Source organism: Gallus gallus, chromosome 10 (assembly GCF_016699485.2).
Source record: "Gallus gallus isolate bGalGal1 chromosome 10, bGalGal1.mat.broiler.GRCg7b, whole genome shotgun sequence".
NCBI lineage: Eukaryota > Metazoa > Chordata > Aves > Galliformes > Phasianidae > Gallus > Gallus gallus.
The window spans coordinates 19,264,398-19,282,513 of record NC_052541.1 but is presented as its reverse complement, the minus strand read 5'-3'; the positions used below and the strand labels follow the sequence as shown (position 1 = coordinate 19,282,513).

Here is an 18,116-nt window from a genome sequence, read left to right as displayed (position 1 = left end):
CCATAGCGGAGCGCGGCCCTCCCCTCCCCTCAGGGGGCGCGGCGGGGGCGGCCGGGGCGCGGAGGGGCTCCTCCATGACGGACCGCCGCCGTCTGCCATTTTGTCGCCGCTGTCGCCGGGCGGGAGGAGGTTCCTGGCGGCGAGACGCGGCGGCGGGACGAGCGGAGGGTAAAGCGCGGCCTGCTCCTCTCCCACACCCCTTCCCCTCCGGCTTTACCGTTGGGATCGTTTTTTTGACCTCAGTCCCTCTGGGGGGTGTTGGGGCGGGCGGGGGGATGGGCTTTGCGCAGGGCCCGGCGCGGCTTTGTCGTTTTTTATTGTTACCATCGTTATCTTGGAAGTATTTTTTGTCTTTATTTTGTTTCGGCTTTTTTCGCGTTTATTTGTTTTAGTTTTTGCCTCTTGCTCTACCGCTCGTGCTGCTGGAGGCTTAAATTCAGCGTTTTGTGTGGACTCAGCCTTGATCCCAAGTGTGCTGGGTGCAGGCTGGGCTCTCCCCCTCATACATAGCTGGTTCAGCTCCTGCTCTGACTGAAGGAAAGTTCACAGAGCCCCCATTGAGTGGTGGTTCGGTGCTCTGGGAGCCCCAGTTTGATGGTGGTTCACTGCTCTGAGAGCCCCAGTTTGGTGCTGTTTCATTGCATAGAGAACCCCAACTCACCGCTGTGTTGTTGCCCCTCTGCAGTTCAGCAGTCCTCGCTGCTGTAAAATAATGCTTGTTTAACCTGACGTGTCTTTTTTTTTTTTTTAACCTCTTAACCTTTAATTCTATCGCTGTGTTCCACTTCCCAAGGTAACAAATGAGATCATAATCCGTTCTATAGGTAAACAGTTGCGCCTGCATACAAAGGGGAACTGCCCTTTGGGAGTGCTGCTCTGTTTACAGTCACTCCTGCAAAACCATTGATCACGGATGCTTCCACGTGCTCTTGTGTTGTGGGGAGCTAAGGGTGCAGGTTTGAACTCCGTTCCTCTAAAGTTCCTGTTAGAAGAAAATGCAGCTAAATCCAGCCAGTGCTCCAGAGAAAACGTTTGAAGCTGAGTTTTAGTGCAAATATAATGCCAGATGTCATTGATTCATGGATTTTAGTAAGATGTGGAGCATGAACAAGATGGTTCTGGACGTTGTGTTAATCTCTGCTCTGATAGGCAGACGGTGTTTCTTGTGTGATCCATGATGGATCATTATTTTCAAAGCTTTAAATGTAACGTAGATAAATGTTGGTGAAAACAAGGGCACAAATGGAAGCGTATTTACTCTTTCTTGGAGCTGTTACTGTATATGTGCTGAAGTTTGCAGTGCCTCTCACATTTGATCTATTCTGTTATCGGAGCTTGCAGAATCAAAACTTTCTGTAAATCAAGGTTTGATAAAGGAATGTTGATAAGGTGTTTAAGCTCAGAAAGCCCCTCTTACTATTTTATGCTTTGGGCTAATACAGTTGTGTCAAATACTATGTAATACTGTACAGCTAGCTACTTCAGCTGCTCAGTTACATAACCCTGCAAGGTTACATGTTAGCCAATAAAATGTAATATAAATGTCTCAAAGTATAGTAGTTATTTCTTCCTCAGACTCTGCTGCTGTTTTATATGGAATCAGTGTTGGTGAGCAGTCTGGGGTTATAGTGCCTGAAATTTGGTGGGTTTTGTGTGTGTGTGTGTTGGTGAGAAATCTGTTTGTGGTGCCTGAAATATGTTTTTCTTTGTTGTACAGCCTGAGCTGAGGTCTCACATCTGCCTTGCAGGCATTTCCACTTTTTTTAACCCATTATGTTTAATGGTCACTTACAGCAGTGCACATGCTGTGGCCTATGACGCTTTGCTGATCTTACCACTGTCATCTTCTATTATATTACATAAAAATGCCTACTAGAAATTGGTGAGATCCAACCATTTTACATGGGTTTTCTCCAGGCCATCAGCCCATAGTGGTGTAACTACTGACCACATGGGGCTGGGTGTGTTTGTGGGTGTTGCTGCTCATTCCTATTGTTTGTAACCCAGCTCATCTGTTCACACAGGCTGTGCAGTGAGGTCAGTATGAAGGGGGACTTCTCAACCATGGGACACAGAGGCAGTGTTTAGAAGTTATGCACAAAACTCATCTTTGATGGCTTACTGCTACCATGCAGTTCACTTAGTCTGAGGATTTAGTGCTGCTTTTGAGAGAAGCTTTATCAGCGCAAATTTATGACAGAGATAAAGCACTGCCTGCAACGTTGGGTATTTCTTACAGTTTTTCTAACTTTCTGTTTCACTTTAAAACTTACTTGAATTGTGATTTCCCTCTAGTTTACTGTAGGTTTTAACATTGAGGGGAATTACAGTGCAGGTGTTTATGTGAAGCATTCTCTTGTATGAAGGATATAAATAAGAGCTCTTTTCTCAAGCTAGTTAGTTGGTGTGATGCTCACAGTAACAGTAAAGACTTTAAAGTGATGCATATTGCTTCAAAGACCTGCATTTGAAAAAGTTTGTGTATTGGTATTTGGTAAGTGGGCCAGGATGCACATGTTTACTCATCCCCCACTGAATAGCATGCAAATGGAACAGGGATATGCTGTAGGTTAGCAGCAGTGGGACAAGTTGGTTGCACTGTAGTGTGCAGTGGCATGCGATGAGCATGTAGAAACTCTGTTAAATGTCCAGTTTAGCATGGATTTTTGCAGACTTGGATCACTTAACCACTTATGTAGCTAACAGCAGGGTGTAAATGTAACAAAGAAGTAGCTGAGGTTTTTTTGCCAGCTTCCTGGGTTTGTATAATAGCTGCTTTTCAAGACTCTGAATTTTTTGATGCAAACCTCTGAAATCTGGGTAGATGAATGGGTGTTCGTCTTGGAGGAGCCCAGAAATCAGGCTTACAGGACGGGTGTGATGTGTGTGAGCTGTCCTCACTGAAATGTAGGCTAGCTTCTCAGCTGACAACTGGCAAATCCTCTTAACCTGGACCAAGTTGAAGCATGTGAGAGGAACTACAAATATAAAATTAAAAATAAAAAAAACCAAAGCAACCACCTGATGATATATAAACCTGATGGGAAGTTTCTCAGCATCAGTCTCCTGGGGTGTAGGTGCTGTGGCCGAATTAAGTGTAACTACTTTATCTGTCCTTGCAGCAGAGTTTGTGCATTATATATCAATGGATTGAATCAGTGATGCATTTTTAGATGTTCATTCAAATGGTGTCATAAATCTAGTCCTGACAGCTGGTGTTGAGTGCATCTTCCCATTTTGTTCCTTCTATGGAGTGCTCATTCCTCCTCACCATCCTCCTGACCTAAGGGTACAGGTGTTGTTCACTTGGAGAAGCCTAAACTGAATCTGCAATATCTAAGTAGGTGCTCTGTACTGAATGTTTCGAAGTGAAGGAAAGGTAGAGCAGGGCTGGTGCCCTAAAGAGCCAGGGATGGCAGCGTGGTGTGCTGGGCTGCGCTCAGCAGCCTTCGTGGGCTGACAGCTCACCTGGATGGGCCCAGCCCTGCTCTGTGACTGCTGCAGGTTGCAGAGGGGAGTGGGGAGCAGTTGTGTTTGTTGTGCTCAGAGTGATGGATGCTTCTCAGCTATTTGTATGACATCACTGGACCTGCACGTGTGATTTTTTTTGTCTCTGTGCTTGCTCTGCCACCCTTCAGACGAAATAGCTAGTAGACTCATAGCTTGTGGGTTTTATCACTGTTGCTAAAATCAGTCGTGGAGTCCTTGCATGTGTAAGGATGGTGTTTTGAAATAAGAGTCCTCAGTGTTTGCCTTCACATCACTGTGCAAGTTGTGTTCTCTATGGGAGTACTTGTTTGTCCGTTAACTTGTTCTGTTGAACACTTCCCCTCTAAAGCCATAAAAATGCTAGGAAAAGCTTATCTTCTGTGTGATTTGCTAATGCATTCTGTAGCAGCTGACATCTTTAGAGACTGCTTTCTGTATAAACTATGCAGCTCTTGAAATTAGTATTAATTTAAATACAGAGCTTCTTCTTTATGTAAATCAGTCGTTTGTTGCTGAGGGCAGTTTGATGCAGCTGAACAAAGTGAAGCAGTTCAGCTAAATACTTTCAACTTCTAACTGCAGAGTTTTCAAATTGAAGTTGAGATGTGATCTGCCTTTTGGTTCTGTTTTATTTAATAGTAGCTGGCAGTGACTGAAGAGCACCTTGGATATGCTGTCAGGCATGATGGCTCTCACACAGGGAAGCTGGGATGTGGAGGTGATGTGCCCCCCTTGAAGTCACCTGCCCCAGCCAGGAGCAGAGCAGAGTGCTTGGCCAGTGAAAAAGGAGAAGAAAGCAACATCAGTGTGAATTTTAGAAAGCATTTAACACGAAGATTGAGCAATTTAATCACTTACAGATTTGAAGCAGTCAGTGTCTAAATTAAATATTTGGAGTCTTTAGAGTTTTGCTGCTAATGCTAGAAATGAAAACTAGTTCTGTGCTTTTGAACGAAGCAGCTTTCTGTGTCCCCAAAGTGTGTTCTCAATTTATTAATTAGTGTGCTGCTTATGCATATGGCTACATTGACCTTGTAAATGTGTGAAAGTATCTTGATGTGACCCACGGGGTTTCTTGCTGGGGTGCTGTTTCTTGAGGAAGGCAGCAGTAGGTTATTTTTTTTTTCTGGAGGTTTTTTGATTGTGGAGATGCTTCTTAATTAGATACAAAGGTGTAGTCAGAATCGTTAAGACTCTTAACCCTTCTACTGCTTATGTATTTCACTTGCTCCATTAGGTTTCTCTCAGGTGCAGTGTGAAGGGGTGTATAGTTGGCTGGAGCCGAATGTGTTGCTCTTGGGTCCTGTAGCTGTGGTATGTGAAACGTTAGAGGGTAGAAAAAGTAAAGATCTCTGAGCTATGCGAGCAGGCTTAGACTGCCTCAGAAGAGAGAGTAGCTTTGATAACAGATGCATAAAAAAAAACCTGCAATGTTTTCTTATCTCTCTTCTGCTCCTTCCCTTTTCCTGAGGTAGTGGTGATGCATAGTCCTGGTACGCTCACTTTCTGAAAAAGAGATGCAGAAGATGAACTCAAATATGAAAGTTTGGGGTTGCATCACTAGGAGGAAGCCTAGATGAATTTCAAAGCCCAGTAGTAGTTTCACATGACCTTGTTGCAAGACTTTGGAGTTCCAGCTCAGCTGAACATGTACAAAATGGGCAGAATTAGCAGAAGTGGAACAGGTTGCCATTGGACCAGCCTGCACTGGACACTGTTCTGCTCACCATCTGCGAACTGCGTTGTTTCAAAAGGGCCGGTTGGAGAGTGCTGGTGGAAGGGACAGCTGTGTTAGGATTTGGAGAGTTTTGTAGGGAACTCTGCAAACTTCAGCCTCAACTGCTCTGAAGCTCTGACATGCACCAACTGTTTGGCAAGGGTGAGCTCTGCTCAGGTACCTCCTGTCCATAATGATACGCAATGCTCATAATGACAAGGGCCACATATTAATTCCATCCCATGTCTTCCCAGCTGTCACTCACTGCCTCTGGTGACATGATTCTCAAGTGCTCTGCCTGCTGTATGTCCTGCTGCATCTCAGGGGCATTGGTTTGTGTTCCATGGCCCTTTTTTGAGCAGTGTTTCTCCTTATTCCAGGCTTTGCAGATTTCTGCCCAATGCAGTAATGACCAGAGCCTGTGCAAGGTAAATGGTAGTTGGCTAACTAACTTTCATTAAGACAATTCAAGCAAGTAAAATCTATTCATTTATTGCATCTCAGCTGCTCATAGTGAAACCTTGAGGAGATGCATCAAAATCCAGTGTCAAAAGCTTTTCTGGTAAGGAAAAAACAACTTTGCTACTGTCACCTGCAGCTGGTGCCTGTAAGCTCTATTCTGGCTGTCTTTCTATGTGTGTGTGTAAGTTGGCGGGCAGGTTGGAAGCTGCTGATGTTTTGGAATTTTCCCTTCCCTGTTAAATTGATGGTAGAAAAAAAAAAAAGTAGTTGTGGCTCAATGATCACCTCTGAGCATCCCACTGTCCACCCCTCCTCTGTATCACTGTGCATGGGCAGCACGGCCAGGGCATGCGGTGATCCAATGAGCCTGGGATAGCTGAGCAGCTCTTTGCGTGCCAGTTAAGGCACCTAGCAGTCCTGTGCAGCTCTAATTTGAGCTAGATTGTTCCATGTTCTTCCATCTCACTGTTTTCAATCAGGAGGTGAACTGTGCAGACAAGTTTTGCTGTTTGGCTGTATCACAGGGTACTTTAAGGTGACCGAAGATCTATTGTGTATGCAAGTGGCAAATGGCATGTGGTGCTATCTTTATTTAAAAGTATGTTTGTTAAAAATCAGTTCTTTGCATGGGTTATGTTTTGGTGACCATCTTGGAGCAGAAGTTGCATCCTGTCTATGGTCATTGGGAGCAACTTCATTTCCACAAGGTACTGAGTATGCTGTTTTGTTCAAGCATTTTTGGAGCTAGTGACATTCTGGGTAGCATCTGAAATGAAGATTTTTGCAGCATTTAAGTCCTTCCAAAGTAACCTTGAGGGAACCTTGTAAAAGTTGTTCATGGAAAGCATCATACCACCCCTGTGCAGTTAAAACAGCAGGCTCTGCAGGGACTTGTGCAAGATCTTGAGCCTTGTTGGACACATTCTGCCCCCAGCAATGAGAACATCCTGACTGCAGAGGGCTGGTTGCTCTTCAGCTTTGGGGCACAAACTGAGTTGAACAGAACCCCAAAGAGATCAATTTCTGCTCAAGGATCACCAGCTCTACATGGGTACAGATCCAGGAACTGGAATGAGCACAGTCTTTGTTGGACTGGTTACAACAGACAGCAAAAATCTCTCTTTGTCTTTACTGCAGAGAGATGCAGGGCTTTGCACAGACTGTGTGTGCTTCTGGGAGCAAAAAGTTTCAAAGACCCAAACCCAAGTGTCTTGAAGAAATGTCTGCACAACTAGGAGAGAATAAAACTCTCTGCTTTCACAAGTAATTTGTGCATGGCTTCCACTTACCACAGCTGGCTTCCCTTGCTTTCCCCTCCGTACTTTCAATTCTCTGCCTTGTTCCAGATGAAGTTTCCATTGGGTTAATAGGTGTGAAGGACTTATCTCAATGTTCCCCTGGCATTTGGCTGGGAGCAGAGCAAGGCAGAGTTAACACCCTCATCTTTTCCTGTTTCTGGGGGGTCAAAATGCCACACACTGAGATATCCCTATCCTAGGGGCACCATATACAGCAAACACTTCAAAAGCATCTGATCCATTGTGCTGAAAATGAGATGTTACAGTCTTAGCAGTTCTGCTTGTGAAGCCACAGAATGGTACTTGTACTTGTAAATTTGCCTTTTATCTTTTAAAAATTGTATTCACAGCTGTGTCCTGTCGCTTTGTTAAGCCTTCAATCACAGACCTGGATTCAGGAGCTTAGTCCCACTTCTGGGTCTCCGTGCCCAGGGGCTGTAGGGAAAGTCTCTACTTCAGAAAGCCTTTTATAAATGCTCCTGTGGAAATGCAGATTAAGGGTTAAGGTGATACCTTGTGCTGCATAGTAGCTGTCTGTAACTATATTCCCTTGATTGTGCATTTAGAGTATGGTCACAGGAAAAGGAGTGAGTGAGCTGGGGATCCTCTTGCTAGGGCTGCCATGAAATTCAGTCACTGCTTACGCGTGACTGCCTGGACTTGGCCTAGAAATAGGTTTGAGTCTTGCAGTATGCATGGCTATGTTAAGAATACCATACAGCTTAACGTGGTAACCATACTAGGAAAGAGATAAGAGTCCCTGGTTATCAGTAGTGCAGAGTGTGATGTCATGAAAGTCCTGAAGAGATACAGAGGATGCTGTAATCTGCAGCCAGCAGCGCAGCATGTGTTAACAGTAGCATGATGTCGTCTTCTGAAAGCCTCTGAGACTGTCGCAAATAGACACTGGCATGGCCACAGGAGAAAAGGTCCAAGGCACACTGTCTCAGGATTTGTTGAAGAAGCTGCAATCTGCTTATGTGCATGCATATGAAAACCAAGGACTGGTACCAGCAAACCACAGTGCAGTGCTGCAGTGGCAGTGCGCAACTGAGCAGGAAGCACCTGCTCGAGCAGCTGGCACCCGCTGGACAGAGCAAGGAGGTGCAGGGCTGAATGTGAGCTGAACAAGAAGGCAGAGCAGCTGGCTGGCTAAGGAGTTCTGGGCAGATGAAGCTGTAGAGCATCCCTACCCAAGTAGGTGAAGGTACCTTACCGTGGGTGCTGTTGAAGACATGGTTGTTTGCTTCAGGACCTAACCTAGCTACATGCACGTTAGGTTTTCTGGTAGATACTCATCTGTGAGTGCCTTCTTAGCTGTTTTAAGTATCACAGTGTCATCTGCAGTGGTTGGTTGCCTATGGCATGTTGCTCTTCTGCTCTTTCTTGCTATATAGCAGTACTCTGGGGAGAGAGAGGAAGTGACAAGCAAAGGTCTGCCTTGTGTTAGCACTACCTATATTGGTCCTCACTCCAATTAGTGTGTTGAGTAGCTTGCACATTGTGATGTGTACAATAGTAAGGTTGACCACATGCAACTTCTGCAAGTTGAGTCTTCCTGTCTTTGCAACTAAACACAAGCTGGCTCAGGGCACTTATTACACTTATTACCTGCTGTCTCTCCAAACAGGTTCATGTTATTGCCCTTAGTTCCAACTGTTCATCTACATCCATGCTATTACACAGACTGCAGTGTGACACAGCCAGATGGGTTCAGACCAGTTGAAGCCTACTCATCTGGCTCAGGCTTATAGCAGGGCTCAGGAAGGGTGCTTACATCATCAAGGGCTGATTCTGTGTTTTGGTGACACAGTATGAGGAAAGAGAAAGGTAAAATTACAGTCTTGCTGTGTGCTGTCAGGGTGTTCATGGGAAGTTGGGTAGATGTTTGGAGGGTGACTTGGAGTGGAATTTTCATTTCAAATTTTCAAGACTTCTGCAAACAAATAGAAGTGTAATCCTTCTCTCACGGTAGCGAGCTGTTTTGTGTGGAATGTAGCTTTCCTAAGGTCACCTTTTGCTTCTTTCCTGCATTCTGGACCCAGCAAGGAGAAGAGTGTTGCAGTTCTCAATCAAAACCAAAGTTTTCTGAAAGACAGGAAACAGCAGTCCTGCTATGGACAGAGCAGACTGAAAATAGAATCCAGTTGGTCACCATACTAGAATGGTCACCAGTTTTATGCCACCATACCGAAGAGTTTTACGTACATGGCTATTTCCTGCTCCCTTTCCAATCTCTCTGCACTGGAGGAAGCTTTGCCCTGTTCCCCATTTGCCGTTTCTCTATCCTGCCCTTGGGTAGGATATGAAGGGATGTTCCTGCTTTACAAAGCGAGGATAAATGATGGTTTTCCCTGTTGGGGCTCAGGTACTGCTTCACTTCACTTCATGCTTTGGTGTGCATAGCTTAGAGCTGTGGCTGACACCGAGTGCAGTGCTGTGCTGGCTGCAGGCTGCAAGCATTACCCCTCATGCACTCCCTCCTGCTTTGCTTCATCTTTCTCCTTGTGCTCTCACCAACTTCCTCTTCTGGCCTTTTGCAAAGAGGATAACACCAAGAAGACACTGCATGGGCAGCAGCCTGAAAGGGGGAGGGAGAATTGCTGCTCTTGTGCATGGGTGGGCACTGACCCGCAAAGATAGCGGGGCAGGCAAAGGGCTCTGCAGGCTGCTGAGCAAGGCCACAAACAGATAGGCATGGGGTGCAGCTGCTGGGGTTGGGGTGGAGCCTTTCACTTCACTTTTTTCTTCTTTTCTTTTGTTTTTTTAAACTTTTTGGCGGGAGCTCTGTGTGCCTATGAAACAGATGTCTGAAACTACTGAGTGTGTATGCACCTGAAACGGTCTCAGTGTAGGACCCCAATAGTTACATACTGTTACAGTAAGAAGATATGCATATGTGCCTTTAAAACTGCTTTCCTGCTGTCTGTATTTTAAAGAAAGTGGGGTTTTTTTGTTTTTAATTTTTTGGTGGAATGGACGTATGGGGGATCTGGAGCATTTGACTTGTTTTTTAGTTTCTTCTAGCCAGCCTAAAATTCTTCTGGAAGAGCTTTATGTAGTCATTCCCTATCATTCTTCTAGGAAAATTGTGGAGTCTTGGAAAACGTATTTCCTGTCTAACTCTGATCCTCCTACTCAATGAATCACTTGTACTCTTGTGTTGCTTTGGGCCGACTTCCCTATTGACTTCAGTGCCTGGGATTTAATTAGAAATCTAGGGATGTTATTTGGAGCTATAAAACTACATAGCATTCTTCTCTGTGCAGCAGGACTACAGTAATTAAATATATATATATATATTTGCATATTAACTGTCCTTGGTGTGAACTGAATAGTTGCTTCACATTTCCATGTGCACCCTTTTTGCAAACTACCTTTTAAACCACCCTCCTAGTAAACAGCAGCACCCCATCCTTTTACAAACCTCTGAACAAACCCCAGAGCTGGAGGCCTCTCTGGCTGCCTGGTGCAGGAGGGCTCTGTAGGGCACGCAGAGAGGTGTGCTGTTCTGCTGTTCCAGGCATTTGTATGTGGGGACAAAATAACCCCCAGAAATTCATCATTGGTGTGAAAATGTCTGAATATTCTCCCAGTGGGTGGGACCTTCCTGTGGAGTCACAGTCACAGAGAGCCCAGAAAGGCCCATTTCATGTTTGCTGCTAATGGTCTTGAGTCCTGTAAGGCTGCCCTGGCACTAGGGTGAAAAGCAGCAGCCTTGTTCAGGGTGGGGCACGTTCAGCTTCTCTTTTGCATGAATGCTGCTGTTCAGTGTCCATTGGAGATAGCACCTGCAAAAAGAGTGGAGATCAGTTTTTCAGACAAAAGCAAACACAGCAACCCTTTACCAGGCAGTCCTGCACTGCTCAGGACTGTGGGACATTATCTCCACCCCTCCCATTGAGCTGCTCGCTGCATCAGGGTAGGGGAGATAAGAGACAAAGAGGCTGCAGCAGCAGCAATGCTCGCCAAACCTCCCCTTCCAGCATCACCTGCAGCACACCTTGCAGTTCCCCAGGATTTAGGTGCCACCGTGAAGCAGATCTTCCCCCAGAGCAGCCCGAGGGAGAATGGATGAGGGTGGGCTCTGACTGCATGGGTTAGGATTGCCAGAGCCCGCCTTTAGGTTTCCAGAACAGACACTGATCTCTCCATGCTTCTTCAATAACCCTTATGTGTAGAAAGAAGCTGTCTTAATAAATGATGACACATCATTGTAGCACACTGTATGCAGTGTCAGTGTGGTAGGTTCATTTAAAAATGTTATTTTCATTTTTTTATGATGATTATTGCTTACACTTGCCAAAAATAGTTCTAACAACCAAATCTTTCAAGCCAGGATTAATGTTTTTGAAATGGTTATGCTTTTTACAGAACAATACAAAGGTGAACAGTTGAAGCAAAGCTGAATATCTGTGTTTTTGAAACACTGCTTAACTGGCATGCTAGCAAAATTGGGGATCAGGCACAGAAAATAACCTTTTGCATACTTGCCAGCCCGATGGAATAACTTTCATTTTTTGCCTGAGCTGTGTTGTCCTTTGCTTGTGAGTGAACCCTTTATCCTCCATGCAGAGCTGCTTATGTGCATTTTGCATTGCTCTTTTTCCAGGTTAAGGAACTTGTTCTTGACAACTGTAGGTCATACGAAGGCAAAATTGAAGGCCTTACAGATGAGTTTGAAGAGCTGGAATTCTTGAGTACAATCAACGTAGGCTTAGCCTCAGTTGCAAACTTACCAAAGTTAAACAAACTTAAGAAGGTAAATATATCCTTTCTCTTCCTCTTTGTAATATGCTGAATGTAAAATGGTTGTTTGCATAAAAATGTGATTTATGACTGACCGAGCTGCTTTGTGATGCATGTTTGCACTAGAAACTCAAGGTGTTTTTGTGCCTTTTAGCTCGAACTAAGTGACAACAGAGTCTCAGGAGGACTGGAAGTGTTGGCAGAAAAGTGTCCAAACCTCACGCATCTAAATCTAAGTGGCAACAAAATAAAAGATCTTGGTACAATAGAACCTCTGGTAAGTTGGTGGATAGAGCAAAATAAAAACTAATTTTGTGAAGAGAAGGGGCAAAGCGCTGGCTTGGCAGAGACAACGCTCTGGGTTTTGACATTCTGAATCCACTTTCAATTGAATGTCTTCAGCCCCGGTGCTTATCTTTACAGCCTGGTGGCCCTTGCTATCGGGCTGACACCTACAGTGCTCCGCCGGTGCCGGGCGTCCCCGCGGGGAGTGTGAGCCGCTGCTCCCCCCTAGCGGCCAGCGTTCCGCCCGGAGCAGCCCGGGGCCTGTCCCTGCTCTGGGCAGTGTGGGACAGCCCCACGCCGGGGATGGTGTCACCTTTGGGGTGCCTCGTGAAGCAGAGCAGTGCTGCACCGTGGTGACTCGAGAGGAAGGGAGCAAAAGTCAGTTCTTTGAGATGAATTTCCAGCTCTTTCCTGCTGGTTTCCATCACTGTCTCTTGCTCACTGCTGATACATACTCCTTATTTCAGTGCTGAGTTCAGGTTTATCAGGTTACTGTTCCAAAAACCATTCAACTATTGGTTCTAATAGCGTTTTTTAAACCAAAAATTAGGAAATAGTACTGCGTGCCCTTTATTGTCCAGAAATGAAGGCTTTCAACTCATGCCCACTTCCCAGATATTTGTTCCTAAATGTCTCGAAGAGCATTTTTCAAGTGAATCCTTGGCTCTCCTTCCCTCCAGCGGAAGGGGAAAGCAGAACAGTAAACTCGTATAGCAAACAGATGAGAGAAAGGATTATAAGTATTTCCAGTTTCAGACTTGTTTTCTTGATGTCACCATTGCTGTACATGCTGAACTCTGGAAGAGAGATATTTCATAAGTCTTGATACAAATCTTTAACTGCTCTGCTTGCACTTTTATAGTTTTACTTTGAAGTGCTGCTGGCAATGCAGACCTCTTATCCAAAACAAAACAAAAAAATCCCTTTTGGGTTTCTAAGTCCTTTTTTCATTCTTCCAAAGTCAAATGTACAATCATCAAAATTTTTAAAATCTCTTCTAGTAAAGTTCTGGTGTCTGAAGTTTCCTTTTCCATTGTAAAAGGTAGTCCTTCTAGGATAGCTCCCTGGTCTGCTAGTTATTCTTAACTTGGTCCCTCACAGCTCATGTGATTTTTGTACCATTACCTTTTTGCAAATCCCAGTCTTCCACTTGCAAGGTGTTTGACTTAAGAAAAAGTATTTTCCACTCACAGATACTGCAGCAGCACTGCCCAGACATTACAGATTTCTGTTCTGCCCCAATTTGGTAGGCAGAGGCTGAAATGACTCCTTTTGTCACGAGAAGCTCTTGAACACATTAACCAGCCTTTGCTAAACTGTCTGTCCTGTAGAGGTTTATTGCAACACTGAACTTCAGAGACTTTTCTTTCCTTGCAGAAAAAGTTAGAAAACCTGAAGAGTTTAGATCTTTTCAATTGCGAGGTAACCAACTTGAATGATTATAGAGAAAACGTATTCAAGCTCCTCCCACAACTCACATACCTCGATGGCTACGATCGGGATGACAAAGAAGCACCAGACTCTGATGCAGAGGGCTACGTGGAGGGCTTAGACGATGAGGAGGAAGATGAAGATGGTATGTGAATTGTGCTACTTAGTGTGTGTAAGTTAAAAGAGCAATATGCTGCCTAGTACATATTGCTTCCAGCTCTGACTTGTTGGCAAGAGAAGGGTGTTCTCAGCAGCTTCTTCCTGACTGATGTAAAGGAGAAGTACCTCAGTGTCCTCTGAAGGAAGGAGGGGAAAGGAGGTGGTCAGGGCCTGAAAGAACAACTTTCTCAGTCTTATCTCTAGTGAAAGATCGGGATGACAAAGAAGCACCGGACTCTGATGCAGAGGGCTACGTGGAAGGCTTAGACGACGAGGAGGAAGATGAAGACGGTATGTGAATTGTGCTGCTTGGTGTATATAAGTTGGAAGATTTATATGCTGTGTGGTATGTTTTGCTTCCAGCTCTGACTTATTGCTAAGAGAAGGGTGTTCTCAGCACCTCCTAGCTGACTGATGTAAAGGAGAAGTACTTCAGTCCTTTGAAGGAGCGAGGGGAATGGAGATGGGCAGGGCCTGAAAGAGCCTTATTCTCAAGCTTATTTCGTCTGAAAGATGGGGAGTGAAAGGATATAGATGTAAGAGACTGGAAGGAGGAAGACAAGCATTAAGGACACCGGAACAGTTAAGGGAACAGTTAACATCAGGGGATGAGTATGTAAAGGAGAAACGTAAGAAAAGATGAGATGCACATCCTGCAGTTTTCCAGGATCCATACAATCAGGGAAGTATGTGTGGTTGCGTAGACCCTGGCAGAGGAGGGCAGAGCAGGAAACGTGAGTGGACCTAGAAAAGAGTAGCTGAGTCAAGGGATCAAGTGGAGAAGCTAAGGCATTGCTGGGAGGTTATAGCTTGTCTTTGAGGACAAACTGAACTGATTGGGATCAGGCAAAAGAGAGGAGAATGTATGTATTGAAGCTTGCCTGGGACAAGCTCTGTGAAAGACACTAATGAAGCAGCAAGCAACTTTTTAATGATAGGAAAATGAACTGTGGGTTCCACTGTGCTGTAGGTGCCATTCTGCCTCCCTGGCAGACTGCACTCAGAGGCATCAGTGTGTTGGTTGGATGAGTATCAGGCTGACTTTGGGGAATTTGCTAGACTCTTCAAACCCAGCTGCACAGCAAAAGCAGAATAGCTGGACTTGCACTTTTCCCTTGAGTGCTGAATGTGAGCCCTGGTGAAAGGGGTGAGAGCTGCAGCAATGCCAGGCAGACTGGTGCATTCATCCAGCAGCACAAAGGTTCAGCAAGGACAGGTTCTCTTCATCAGAGTACAAGTCTGAGCCTGTGTTGAAATGCATGAAAAAGCTCCCAAAATACCATTCCTGCAGCATGAGAAACATTCCTGGCTTGTTACTTGGGCTGGTTGCATTTAAGTCCTTTCCTCTTGAAAACAAATTGCAAATTTGTATGGTGGATTGTGACCCCTTTTGTATGGCTGTTACAGTATGAAGGCAAAGTACTTCCCCTAGGGAGAGTTCCTACTTCATGGTTGGCTTGTAAAAAGTTCTACCCCATTCCTGTTGGAAAAAGATGGACACTTGCAGTTGAAAAGCTGCAAAGTGTTCCACAAGCTTTAAAACACATTTCAGTTCTGGGAACTGGAGCAGCTGAAGCAGTCTTGAGGCTGCTGTGACTTGCTGTCAAAGGTCCTGCAGCCCTCGAGCAGCTCCATCCATGGAGGCAGCTGCCATACTACCCAGTTGTTTGGCTAAAGAGGAACAGAACTGTGCCTATCCCTGTCCAGCAGCAGGAAAGCTGTTTTTGATTCCGTGTTGCATTTAAGCAATGCTTTGTTTGCTCCTTGTGTCAATTAGAGGTCCTGTGTCTCATCATGGTGTTGAAAAATAAATTTAAGTATCTGAGTAATTAATCTTGTTTAACTGTATATAGAAGAGGAGTATGACGATGATGCTCAGGTAGTAGAAGATGAAGAGGATGAGGAGGAGGAAGAGGAAGGAGAAGAGGAGGACGTAAGCGGAGAGGAAGAGGTAAGGATTTATGCAGTTAATAACTGGCATGAAGTGAACATTCCATAACTGGGAATAGCTGGGCAAGAAATGGACAGAAGATTGCAGGCTTTTTCCGTATAGCATTTGCGTGCTTTCTGTTTTCACCTGAGAAGCATCACAGTGGGGGTGTCTTTGAGGACTGCCTGTCTGTGAGCCAGCTGCCATCTAGTGACCACTGACATGAAATCATTCTGGTTTTGCTGATGTCAAAAGTACTATCAGAAATGTCTGATGGGGCTTCTGAAGGGATGAGTTTACAGACAGGAGTGGGGCATGAGTTACTGACCCTATGGTCTTAGTCCAAGGTTCTTTTCTATATGCGTGTCTTGTGATTCTTCAGGTTGCTTGAATTCTTAGTGTAGTCCTGCTGCTGTGTGTAGGGCGTAACAAGCTGGTCGCATTTTGCTGAGACTTCACTGTTAACAGAACCACTGGGAATGGGGCTGAAATTTGTCTGTGGGAGGCCAGCTACTCAGAATCTGTAGGTGTCTGTCCATGTTGTAACTTTCCTTACCCATCAAACATGTGCCTTCTCCTGTTGAGCCATCATAAGTAGCAGTCATCAAGTTTTTCTAAACTCAGGGCATCATAACAAAATTTGCAGCTACTTATCATCTGAAGTATGAAACCACTTACTTGCTGAAGAGTTGAAGCTAGAAGTGGTGCTATGATTTTCTGCAATGAAACTTGGGCCGGAGTCCAGTTATGCTGCAGCAAAAAACTTCCAACAACTGCACTTATATAAGTGTGTGGGAAGTGTCTGCCTTTTGTTTGGTTTCTAAGATGCTTCAAGGACTTTCTGTTTGGATATTGCCAAATTGTGAAAGGTTTTGAGCTGAAACCAACTTTCTCACCTATTTCTGATGTTGTTTTTCTTTCTCTGCATCCAGGAGGATGAGGAAGGCTATAATGATGGTGACGTAGATGATGATGAAGATGAAGAAGAACCCGGTATGATGGCAGTAATCTACTTTTTCCTTGAGATTTATATATATATATATGTATGTATGAACTTTCTAAAAAGCAGGCTCATGTTTTCATTCCTGCTCCTTTGGCCAATTGCCAGTAGAGTAGAACTTACTGAACTCATCCAGCATCTCAGCCACTTGTGGAAGCTCTCATTTCACTAAAGTTGTGTTTTATTTTTTAGATGAAGAACGGGGACAGAAGAGGAAACGAGAACCCGAAGACGAAGGAGATGAAGATGACTAAACTGAATAACCTATTTTGAAAATTTCCTATTGTGATTTGACTGTTTTTACCCTGTATTTCCCCTCCCCACACCCCCAACCTTTTTTTTTCTTTTTTTTTTTTTTCCTGATTGTAATGTTGCTGTGGGAATGAGAGGGAGAAGCAGACTGGGTGGGCAAGGGAATAAAATACTATTTTTACTGCCACTCCTCCTCCTATTCATTTAATATATTTTATTTTCTTTTTGTCCCTCTCTTAGTCCCTGTAACTGCAATAGTAAGTATAAACCAAGTGGTAATTTGTTTCTTATTATTGGAGTGGATAGTTGACATCCCTAAAGAAAAAAAGTTTTAAGATCAGTGGATGATACCCCAAATACACATGCTTTGTTCTGAGACAGCTGAATATCCCTGGTTGTTGGAGTTTTCCACCTCTGCCAGTCACAAAATACATTGTAAGCATTTTTGGGGGGTGCTCCAAATCTAGGCAAAGCATCCCTCTGCAGCAACAGGTGTGAGAATGGCATATTGATAAAGTGATTTCTTTGTTGCCTGTCCGTGAATGACTGCCATTTTCAGCCATTGCTTTCCCTGCTTTTGTAGGTACCTTTTCTTTTGCTGTTTGTAAATAGTGACCAAATGTTTCTGGGGGGTTTTTTGGGGTGTTCCTTTGGATCTGGTTTGTGGGGTGAATTTGCAGTCCCCTTCCTCGCCCTGTGTGTTGTGTTCTTTTTTTCCTTTCTGTTTTTTGGTTGGGTTGTTTTTTTTTTTTTTTTTGGTTTGTTTTTGGCTAGGGTACAGCCAATACACTGAAAATGGCAGGCATTTAAATATATATATATAAATATATATAAAAAGTGTTCCTAATTCCTGAGTTACTAGTGAAATGACTTTGACAATTGTAATAAAAAAAATGTTTCAACCCTTTTAAATAAGGTGTGTACTATTTTGGTCTGTAATATATAACACCTAGTCAATTTTAAGTGATGAGAAACTACTTCCACTTGTGCTATATACTTGGAAAATTTTTACAAACCTAAATACAGGAGGCAGTACAGCATGTAGGGTAGAAAGTTTCTTTTCATACACTCAAGCACGAGATACTAATACGAAATTGTATTTTCTTACCTAGTGGAAGTCAGTAAAATGACTGAAAATACCTAGTGAATGTACAGTTTTACTTTCATATCCCTCTTTAAAATAGCTTTAGAAGTGACTTGTATTTCCTAGTCAATATTTCATCTGTATAAATACATTTGCAACAGGTTTTTTTTTGTTGTTTTTTTTTTTCTCCCCAGAAGAGCCAAACTTTGAGTTTTATGTCTGTTTGTCATTGATGAATTTCAATAAATCTTTTTATACAA

The 18,116-nt window shown here is 44.0% G+C and overlaps 1 protein-coding gene across 7 annotated transcripts in view; it reads left to right on the top strand.

Moving 5' to 3' along the window:
- ANP32A (acidic nuclear phosphoprotein 32 family member A) overlaps positions 1-18,116 on the top strand; it is a 19,623-nt gene extending 1,507 nt beyond the window's left edge. For 2 of the 7 annotated variants that reach the window (XM_004943928.5, XM_046899190.1), the window contains exons 2-8: positions 11,579-11,728; positions 11,870-11,992; positions 13,378-13,576; positions 13,795-13,881; positions 15,444-15,541; positions 16,453-16,513; positions 16,713-18,116. In XM_004943928.5, the coding sequence (XP_004943985.1) occupies positions 11,579-11,728; positions 11,870-11,992; positions 13,378-13,576; positions 13,795-13,881; positions 15,444-15,541; positions 16,453-16,513; positions 16,713-16,774 (780 nt within the window). In that variant the 3' untranslated portion in view covers positions 16,775-18,116. Of the gene's footprint in view, positions 1-102; positions 9,335-11,578; positions 11,729-11,869; positions 11,993-13,377; positions 13,577-13,782; positions 13,882-15,443; positions 15,542-16,452; positions 16,514-16,712 lie in introns of those variants that run through there. The other 5 variants (XM_413932.8, XM_046899189.1, XM_046899191.1 and 2 more) reach the window with 4 other exon arrangements.